Source organism: Pseudophryne corroboree, chromosome 7 (genome assembly GCF_028390025.1).
Source record: "Pseudophryne corroboree isolate aPseCor3 chromosome 7, aPseCor3.hap2, whole genome shotgun sequence".
NCBI lineage: Eukaryota > Metazoa > Chordata > Amphibia > Anura > Myobatrachidae > Pseudophryne > Pseudophryne corroboree.
The window spans coordinates 18974129-18985112 of NC_086450.1; the positions used below are offsets into that span (position 1 = coordinate 18974129).

The window sequence follows — 10984 nt, forward strand, 5'->3', positions numbered from 1 at the left end:
CCCTACAAGATCATGTGTGTTAATAACTTTGGTTTTAATAGTTAGGTTTTTATTTAGGCCACACTTCTAACATAGGCTTTCTTAAAACTGCATGGCCACGCACACTAAGGGGTCTATTTACTAAAACTCAGCTGGAGATAAACTACCAGCCAAGCAGCTCCTAACTGTCATTTTTAAAACATAGCCTGTAACATGGCAGTTGGGAGCTGATTGGTTGGAACTTTATCTCCATGACTCCATCCAAGGCTTAGTAAATAGATCCCTAAGTTACAGATGGGTAATAATCTTAATGCGCACTTTCCTCCCAGCAGTTTTATCTGCATAAAGGTCTTGACCTGTCATGTATAGTAACTTTTCATTCATCTCCTTATTGTGTGGTCTAAGTCTATGTACATACCTGATGAACAAGCTGATGGTTTCTGTACTAGTAACAGCCCATTAATGAAGATACGTAAGTTTCTTATTATCACTTTCTATTGAGGCAAATGATAACAAAAAATTATATTGCTATGACGGGGCTTTCGGTTTAGAAATGCATACATTTTGTAAAGCAAGTGTAAGAAATAATATATATATATTTATATATATATATATATATATATATATATATTACAGACATAAAAGATAGAGCGCTGGTCAATACAGTCTGGAGTATTGGCGTATGTAAAATATATGAATATATTTCAGAGTGGAACCACAGCTACTCAATACTCGCTCAAAGAAGCACTAGATCCTCCTGTGAAACTTCAGGACCGCTGCTCCCCTTCAAACAATCCGAACTCCACCGGAGAAAAACATCTGTCATTAGAACATATATAGGGGGCGCTCCATAGTCCATAAACTTTTTTATATAAAAACACAAAGTGCTTAAAACAAATGTTTTACATTCGAACCAGACGGCAACCAGTGTGGGCTGGCTACCACATGATTCCACAAACAATCACCGTGCAATAGCTGGAACAGGTGTCACTCAGTCACGCTGGAAACCTCCACCCGTCGGCAGCTGATTTCTCTGAGACTCACGGGCAGGAAACACACACGTCCGTGACTCCTTGTTCAGCAACTACGGTGATCCTCAACGTCACTAGACTCCGCGCCAACGCGTTTCATCATCGACTTGATACAAATAGTAATGCACTTTTTATTTGCCATCCTTACCTGTGTGGCAGTAGGGACAGTGAGCTACAAAGGATTCAGGGGTGTTTATCTGTTAAGCCTAGGGAAGCCATGCATTTCTAGGATAGGTAATGTGTGCCTTACTTGATTGATTTTAGTACATTTCTCCCCTGCAGTTTGGTGCAGCTGAAGGCATGGGACTGATCAAACAGAGCAGCTGTTAAGAAGGCATGGTGGAAGTGCCTTATGGCTGTCAGTCTGGCAAGGGGTGGAGGAGTCTAAGGTATAAAAAGAGTGTCTGGGCCATTTGCCTGTAGGACCGATGATGGAAAAGCTGGCCGGTGACTAGGGAGAAAGCCTCCTTTAGTGATAGGGCCGTTTGGGAACTTCTGAAGGAGCTGTGACCTTTCTCAGTGTCTTGTGTGGACACTATCTGTACGACGGATACTGGACTGGGGTCATCCTGACAAAACACAGCTTCATTTTCACACCAGTAGCAGCACTATAGATGGGGAAAACAGGGTCAATGGTGACAGTAACCTATTGTATAGGGCAAAGGAAAATAAGCCGTATCGCCAATGAAACATCCCGTTTTAGATGGCAGTAGGGGCTTTCCCGAGTTACATTTCAGGAAGTCACTTTCCCATGTACAGTAAATAAACTCAATTTTAAATATAAATTTTTTTAAAATCACAAACTTTCCTGCCAACATTTTTTAAATGGCCATCTGGTCTACGTGACTAAGGAATCATTCTAGCAATCACACTTTAAACATTTGTGTTTTAATTTCCAGAACAATCAACACTTTGGATTCAGCTGAACGGAGCAATGCCAGCCGTGCTGGTGTGTCAGTTCAGCCTATTGTTGCTCTATGTACAGTATAACGATAATGTGCACATTTGATCAAGAGAGATTACACTGCCAGATCTTTCGGCCCTATTACAGAATGGGCTCCGTTGCCTGCAGCGACCGTTTGTAATTTACTATGGGTACAGCAAGCAGATGTTAATAACGGACAGTGCAGCATATTCTATTCTTTATTGGTTGTCTGATCCAGCCAGGATCCCTGCGCACTGAGCGTCATTTCTATCTATAGGGGGTCATTCAGACCTGATCGCACGCTAGATTTTTTTCGCTGCGCTGCGATCAGGTCAGGACTGCACAAGCGTTTGCACACTTGCAAAGCAAAAATACACTCCCCCTATAGGCGGCGACTATCTGATCGCAGCGCTGCAAAAAATAGCTAGCGAGCGATCAGGTCTGAATTAGGCCCATAGATCTAGCAATCTAGCACTGAGGCTAAACAGCTGACTTCTAGGAGGCCTAACATGCAGAGACTCTAAAGGCCCATACACACTTGCCGATAAAATGAGCGACATCGCTCAATTTCCCCCTCCCTGAGCGACGTCGCTCACTTTATCGGCAAGTGTGTATGCCGCCAGCGACGACCGATGCACGGCCCTCGCTGTCACCAGTGTATGCATGCAGGATCTGGACTGTCGTCCACGGCCTGCATGCAGGGCTGGCGGAGGCGTGACGTCACTGAGCGATATGAGCGGTCATATCGCTCAGTGTGTACAGTCGGCCGCTGACCGGCCAGCCCGGGAGGGGAAACATTAGACGACGACGCTCACAGAGCGACATCGTCTAATGTGTACGGACCTTAAGGGTGCAGTCACCTCAATCACTAGTACAGTATATGGGTCTGGTATGTCGACAGTCATTATGTAGACACCATAATGTTGACACGTGCAATTAGTCGACAAACTGTTGACATGTTTAGAATATCGACAGACAATGTCTATATGTTCAGAATGTCACCAGCCAAAATATCGACTGCTCACGTCAACGCCCCATTTAGAGCCTAGCAATTACCTAATCCCAACCCTAACCCTATCCCATATGACCAGTGCTGCAAGAATGGCGGTACGGGCGGTACTGCGTACCAGTAAGAAATTGGCAGCCGGTACACAGTACCGCTGGTCCGACCGCCATGCTTCCATCCGCTGCAGTGTGAGGGGAGGAGAGCGCATCGCACGCCTCTCCTGCCTCTCAGTGCTCAGTCCGGTCTCCGGCAGTGGCGTGTATCTCTAATAAGGCGCCAGTTCGTTAGCCAATCAGAGCTCGCAGACCGGCAGCTGCAGCTCCTGATTGGCTGCCGGACCACGAGCTTTGATTGGCTCATGAACCGGCGCCTGGTACAAAGTACCACTAGGAAATTTTTTCAGACATTGTCCCTCATTCAGACCTGGACGCAGTTGCGTGGTCGCTCACAGTGGCCGCATTCAGGTGCATAAGCGGCCGCATTGTGGTTTCATCCAGGAAGGATACGGCCACAGTGTGACTGACAGCTGCAGCCAAAGAGGGGTGTCATCGCAGCGTTGGGGGCAGGGCTTACCTGACGGGGCGTGTCGGAACTTTTTTTAAGGACAGCTGCATGATGTCACATGCAGCCGCTCCGTAAGAAAAGGCCGCTTACCGCCTGACAGCGCAGCCAGAGGTCAACCTTAGTTCTGAGGCATCTGCAATCTAATTGTGGACGCGTCGGGAGACAAGCTTGACCTGTGCAGGGAATCCCCCAGCATGTGCAGACGGAATGCCGATCTGACCGTGTATGCGGCAATCTGCGCCCATCTCTGAGTAACCCCCATTATCCACTTGTGGACTAGATACTGACAGTACAATACCTCTGTACCTTTAACCAATTCAGAAAACAATCAGTGTATACAGTAGGCCAATCACTTCCTTCCTACAGTAGCGTCTCCAAAAACTATCCTCAAGTGCTGGCAACTATGAGGTTGATGGTCATGTGTGGAAACATTACATCTCAGATTTCCATTCATCTTAATACAAAGCAATCTTAATAGTAGTAGCAGTAATAATAATAATAATAATAATAATTTAAACATTTGGATGTCATTAGAGACCTGCCACAAAACTATTCCTGGGAGGGCAAATAAAGTTTAAATAGAAAAGTCCTACAAAATGCAAATATGTGACACCGGAGCTTCTACTCTGTTTAGTGGAATTGGAAAGCTCTGAGAAAATTCCCCTTACTGGACAGAAAATGTTCCCTTTTGTTAGGATTCTGCAGACCGAGCATTGATAGCGATGTATATAAGAGCTGCCGGCCGGTGCACAAGGTACTGGGAACTTGCACCTACAGTCCAGCTATCATGGGAAAGGTAAATGAGAACTGAATATGCAGATTTTAAAATAAGTTTTACATATTGGTACTGAAGAATTGGAGATAATTGAACATGACGGGAGTTGCCGTTATTAGCTGTCATTTTTGGTGGCGATATGTGTTACAATTATTTATTTACTATTATTTTTGCATTTCTTTTTGAAAAGTAGTTTCTCAGATGTACTTGTTACAGCGATGAATAATAACTATCGCAACAGTGCTATTATTAACTAACAACGATTAAATGGGGTTTCTCATTACTAAGCATCAGCATCTGATAGGATCGGATGTTATTTATTTTTTAATACTCAAGCATCCGTTTTCATCCCAGATCATCTTCTTCGAGGACAGGAACTTCCAGGGCCACTGCTACGAGTGCAGCGGAGACTGCGCCGACCTACACACCTACTTCAGCCGCTGTAACTCCATCCGAGTTGACAGCGGCTGCTGGATGCTATTTGAACGCCCCAATTATCTGGGCCACCAGTATTTTCTGAAGAAGGGAGAGTATCCTGACTACCAGCAATGGATGGGCTTCAGCGATTCCATCAGGTCTTGTAAAGCTATCCCACAGGTGAGTTGAACATTCAGAGACAATATGGTGGCTGCTTTGAACGTGAATCTGTCACGACTATCCCAGACTTAGACTGCGCATTTTCATTAATAGTAGATAGAATTAGTTGACTGTAGTATTTACACAGATGGAGCCAGGTTTATCTTGGCTTCTCTGCTGCACCTAAGCACACCATGGTTTATTAGCATAAGCCCTTCATCTATTGTTCTCAACTGCAATACAATACAGAGAGAACAATACAGCGGGGGATTAAGTCATTACAGCAGAGGATTAAGTCTGATAGCACTGGCTCAGTTAAACCTATTAAAGGCCAAGATAAAGATGGCTCCATCTGTATATAAACTTGCTTAAGGATTTGTAATCTTTCATTTCAACCAAGTAGTATCATTAGTCTGAGAAAAGTAACCTATGTGTGGTAACCCCTAGCAACCATAGGCGTAGACAGTTGACATGTTGAAGAAAGCATTAATACAAAATTGTAAATATAACTGCATGTAGAAATAATGCCAGTATAGCCTCAGCTACTCAATATTATAATAGATGCTTTCTAATCCAATAAATAAAATGATATTGCGTTAAGAGGCCAACTTGACTTTTTCAAAGCCCCCAAACATCTATGCACCTTTGCTTTGCATAGCACCCCCCCCCCCCTCAATGGCTTTACCACTGTGCATGTAATTGTCTTTGCTTTCTTCTTATGTCTTATGTCTGACATACACCTTTCATAAAGAGGATATTTGTATTGCTAATCCAGCTAGATACAGTATCACCAGATGGTGTGCGGTATGAATGAGCGATTGTTCTAATTTAAAGTTGCTTTCTTTGTTTTATTAGATATTATGAGTAGTTTGTAGTTTGTAGTTTGAGATTTCCCTGTAATCTGCCGCTGGATGCTTTATGTCTATGTAAGAAAGTATTGCTGTTCTTCCACGTCTGTACTTGTCACAGGCATTTGATGCTTTTTGTATCTCCTATTATAAAAAAAAGCCACAGACCAAACACTTTCTATTTGAATACAACTTTTTACAGCCTTTGATGTCACACTCAACTTATATAGTAACATAGTAACTAAGGTTGAAAAAAGACAATTGTCCATCGAGTTCAACCTATTTGTGGTCTCCTATGCAGTCTCATTATAGGACTAGTTATTTTTATGTTAGGACTAGTTATATTAACTATAATGTGTGCCTATGCACCATAACCCTGAATATCTTTATCCAATAGGAATTTATCTAACCCATTCTTAAAGGTGTTGACCGAGTCCACCATTACTACTCTCTCAGGCAGGGAATTCCAAACATGTATTGTCCTTACTGTGAAAAAACCTTTTCACCTCAATGTGCGGAAACTCCTCTCCTCTAACCTAAGCGAGTGACCACGTGTCCTCTGTGCTGATCTTATAGAAAACAGGTCCCTCCCAAGTTCTGTGTATTGACCCCTTATATATTTGTAGATGTTGATCATGTCCCCTCTTAGTCTCCTCTTTTCCAGTGTAAACATGCCTAGCCTTGCAAGCCTTTCCTCGTATTCCAGCGTCTCCATGCCCTTGATTAGTTTGGTCGCCTGCCTCTGAACCTTTTCTAGCTCCAGGATATCCTTTTTGTATTATGGTGCCCAAAATTGCACACAGTATTCAAGATGTGGCCTCACAAGTGATTTATATAATGGGAGTATAATACTCTCGTCCCTTGCATCAATTCCCCGTTTTATGCATGCTAATATCTTATTAGCCTTCTTTGCTGCAGTCCTACTTTGGGTACTGCTGCTTAATTTGTTATCTATGTGAACCCCTAAGTCTTTTTCCAGTACAGAATCTCCTAATATTACCCCATTTAGTATGGGGTATCTTCGCAAATGAGATTTGAGAGATCATCATTGCAACTTACAGTAGAATGCAAAAACTGTGACCACGTTTTAAATTGATAAACTGATATATCATATTTGGAAAACTAATAGATATATCATGACTTAGAATATCAACTATGTATCTAGATGTACACAGTGATTGAGTAATGAGGATTGTAATTTTACTTGTTTGTGTTAATTAGCCTGCGAGAACACAAAGAGGGGCTTTGCTTTGATTCATTTGTCTAGAATGTCTTCTTCTGAAATGTTACATGTTCTGAATTAGTGAATGTTTATATTTCTTGCATTAAACTATTTTGAACTGTGAATTTTAAACACTTTGGGGTCAATTTACTAAGCCTTGAATGGTGATAAAGTGGGCGGAGATAAAGTACCATCCAATCAGCTCCTAACTGGCATGTCAAAGGCTGGGTTTGAAAAATGACAGGTAGGAGATGATTGGCTGGTACTTTATCTCCGTCCACATGATCTCCACCCAAGGTTTAGTAAATTGACCCCTTTGTATGTTATGTTTGCACCGTATCTGTATATTAACTTAGTAAGGCACTGTTGACCCTTTGTCAGTGGCCGATCCAGGGACCGGGTGGAGTGGACAATCAGGGAGATCGCCCCCGTAAAACACACACCTTTCCAGAGGAGGCAGAGCCTGCTGAGAGCTAAGCCTCAGAAGGAAAGGGAAATCTGGCCGGCCACAGGAGAAGGTGTGTGTGTTACGGGGGGCAATTGCCTTGTTCGCCCCTCCCCTGGATCCGCCACTGCCCTTTGTGGCACCCTATACATAAAGGATAATAATAAGTTGAGGGACATATTATAACTATGTCATTTAGCGAACAGCATATAATATTATATTGTATCCTTAAATATAATTTCAATGTTTGTATCTGTATTATTTGGCAATGCAGCAAAGGGGCCCCCACAAGATAAAGATCTATGAGAAGGAGGAGTTTAGAGGTCAGATGCTGGAGGTTTTGGAAGATTGTCCCTCTGTCTCTGAGCTCTTCAAATACCACGACATCAACTCCTGCAATGTGGTTGACGGTCACTGGATCTTCTATGAGCAGCCCAACTACCGTGGAAGACAGTACTTCCTGAAGCCTGGGGAATATAGGCGCTTCAGTGACTGGGGAGCCCTGAACGCCAGAGTCAGCTCTATGCGACGAGTCCTGGATGTCTGCTGAATTGCTGGGTGCTAATAGAGAGATGATGCTTGTTCTCTTCATGACATAATAAAAAAAATGAAGCAACTGATCAGTTGGGAATGTCTGTTGTGTTATTTACATCCTGGGAGAGTAAGTCATTTTCTACCCTTGTGGCCAGACATAATTACGTAACCTCACTATGGGGGAGATTTATCAAATTTTGGAGAGAGATAAGTACCAACCATTTTTCTTCTGTGCAAGAAAAATTACAGCATCTGATTGGTTGTTACTTTGCTTCTCTCCACTTTATCTATCTCCAAGATATGTTAAATCTCCCACAATAGCTCATGTTGAACGGCCATTCTACCTCAAATCCCTCCTGTAAAATCTGTTCTTTGTCCTATATATGACCTCAGCTTTCCAAATTTCCCCCGTTCAAATTGAATCCAATTTGCTCCTCTTTAACGGTTACAATCTTTCAACTTCTCTGAAGTCATCTCTCGTGTGTGTAAATTGTCCCGCTGATTTCTGGGCACTATGCTAAGCACAAAACCATTGTGCACACTAATATAACCACCCCAATAAATCGAGTGGTTATATTATACACTATCTTTACACTATAAAGATCTACAGTCAACAGGTCGACCACTATTGGTTGACAGGGTCAAAAGGTTGACATGGAATACGTAGACCATAGAAAAAGGCTCAAAGGGTCAAAATGTTGACATGGAAATGGTTGACACAAAGAAAAGTCAACACAGGGTTGTTGTTTTTTAGGTGTTTTGTCACCTTTCTGTCGCAAAAAAAAGCCCCATTAGTATAGCTCATCCCCTTGCATGGCTTGCTTTGCTCGCCATGCTTCGGACAGGTTACTGTTCCCAACCGTAGTCCACGTGGATGGTAAAGTATGAAAAATTCGAAACAAATGGAAAAGAAAAAAAAACTTGTGGCGACCAGATGTGTGTGGATCATTGTCATGTCAACCTTTTCAACTTTCTACCTTTTACATGTCGACCTTTTGATCATGTTGACTTTTTGACCCTGTCGACCTAATGCATGTCGACCATTAGTGGTCGACCTACTGACTGTAGACATTTTTAGAGTAGATCTATAGACCAGATACCTAGTAACTCATATCATGAAACAATATTTTACTTTGGAAACATTTAACGGTCACCTTAATTTCATGATGTGTCCTGCAATTATCCTACAATCTCTCACTTTCTCACCTCAAACCATAATCTTAGTTACTCCTTGCCCACTTTACCTTATATTATCTCAAGAATGTGCAAAAAGTTAGCATGCACTGGTATCCACCATGTTACATTAGTAGTCCCTGGGCAAGACTCCACGCATTTCACCATGATACGTACATTGTAGGTAAAACCATAAGATTTACGTAATAATTGATGGGTTTCGTAATCAAGTATCTTAGACGAGGTCAAGTCTCTTATGTATGTATGTATGTATGTATGTATGTACAGTATGTATGTATGTATGTATGTATGTATGTACAAATCATTTGTTTAAAAAACTATCCCCTTAGAAGGAAAGCATTGAAAGATTGTTCTAAAACTAATGGGGGTCTATTTACTAAGCCTTGGATGGAGATAAAGTCGCTGGAGATAAGAGGGGTCATTCCGAGTTGTTCGCTAGCTGTTTTCATTCGCAGCGCAACAATTAGGTAAAAAAGCGGCACTTCTGCACATGCGTATGCGGCGCAATGCGCACGCGCCACCTACTTTCACAACTGCCGATGCAGTTTCCCACAAGGTCAACGACGCTTTTCAGGCGCACTGCTGACAGCAGAGTGATTGACAGGAAGTGGGTGTTTCTGGGAGGTAACTGGCCGTTTTCGGGGAGTGTGTGTAAAAACGCAGGAGTGTCAGATACAAACGCAGGAGTGGCTGGAGAAACGGGGGAGTGGCTGGCCGAACGCAGGGCGTGTTCGTGACGTCAAAACAGGAACTAAACAGACTGAAGTGATCGCAAGTGCTGAGTAGGTCTCGAGCTGCTCAGAAACTGCACAATCTTTTTTTGTAGCAATGCTGCGATCCTTTCGTTCGCACTTCTGCTAAGCAAAGATACACTCCCAGAGGGCGGCGGCATAGCGTTTGCACGGCTGCTAAAAGCAGCTAGCGAGCGAACAACTCAGAATGAGGGCCAAAGTACCAGCCAATCGGCTCCTAACTCATTTTTTCAAACCCAGCCTGTAACATGGTAGTTAGGAGCTGATTGGCTGGTACTTTATCTATAGCGACTTTGGCCCTCATTCCGAGTTGTTCGCTCGTTAGCTGCTTTTAGCAGCATTGCACACGCTAAGCCGCCGCCCTCTGGGAGTGTATCTTAGCTTAGCAGAATAGCGAACGACAGATTAGCAGAATTGCGAATAGAAATTTCTTAGCAGTTTCTGAGTAGCTCGAGACTTACTCTGCCACTGCGATCCGTTCAGTCCTTGTCGTTCCTGGTTTGACATCACAAACACGCCCTGCGTTCGCCCAGCCACTCCCCTGTTTCTCCAGACACTCCCCCGTTTTTCCCTGAAACGCCTGCGTTTTTCCGCACACTCCCATAAAACGGCCAGTTTCCGCCCAGAACCACCCACTTCCTGTCAATCACACTACGATCAGCAGAACGATGAAAAAACCTTGTAACGCCGTGAGTAAAATACCAAACTTTTGTGCAAATTTACTTGGCGCAGGCGCACTGCGAACATTGCGCATGCGCAGTTTGCGACTAATCGCTCCGTAGCGAAAAAAAAATAACGAGCGAACAACTCGGAATGAGGGTCTTTATCTCCATCCAAGGCTTAGTAAATAGATAACATTACAAATACATTCATTAGTTTCAGTGATGTAAACTCATATGAAAAATGTATTTCTACCCAACTTTATAGGGCATTTCCCATGATGACAAATAATCGTAGCTCTGCCCACATGTTTCTATAGGACCCCTCTGAGTGACGGCCTCAGATACACTATAGGTAATCACACTAGATAAAAGTTTGGTTCTTAGAGGAGAGGAGGTCATAAGGAAACGTGATATGATCATTTGCACGACTTTACCTCTGCCAATAGGGCATTCCAATTCTTTAAAACATTA

At 43.1% G+C, this 10984-nt stretch overlaps 1 protein-coding gene across 3 annotated transcripts; it reads left to right on the forward strand.

Moving 5' to 3' along the window:
• Positions 1–4292: 4292 nt before the first annotated feature.
• Positions 4293–7923, forward strand: LOC134943276 (gamma-crystallin 2). 3 transcript variants are annotated; one of them, XM_063932217.1, is made up of 4 exons: positions 4293–4301; positions 4635–4877; positions 5962–5976; positions 7664–7923. In XM_063932217.1, exons 1-4 carry the CDS (start codon positions 4293–4295, stop codon positions 7919–7921), a joined length of 525 nt encoding a protein of 174 aa, XP_063788287.1. In that variant the 3' UTR covers positions 7922–7923. The 3 variants fall into 3 exon arrangements, with proteins under 3 accessions (XP_063788287.1, XP_063788286.1, XP_063788285.1); XM_063932216.1 differs by lacking the exon at positions 5962–5976 and having other exon boundaries at positions 4635–4884; positions 7656–7923; XM_063932215.1 differs by lacking the exon at positions 5962–5976 and having other exon boundaries at positions 7646–7923.
• Positions 7924–10984: the final 3061 nt, after the last annotated feature.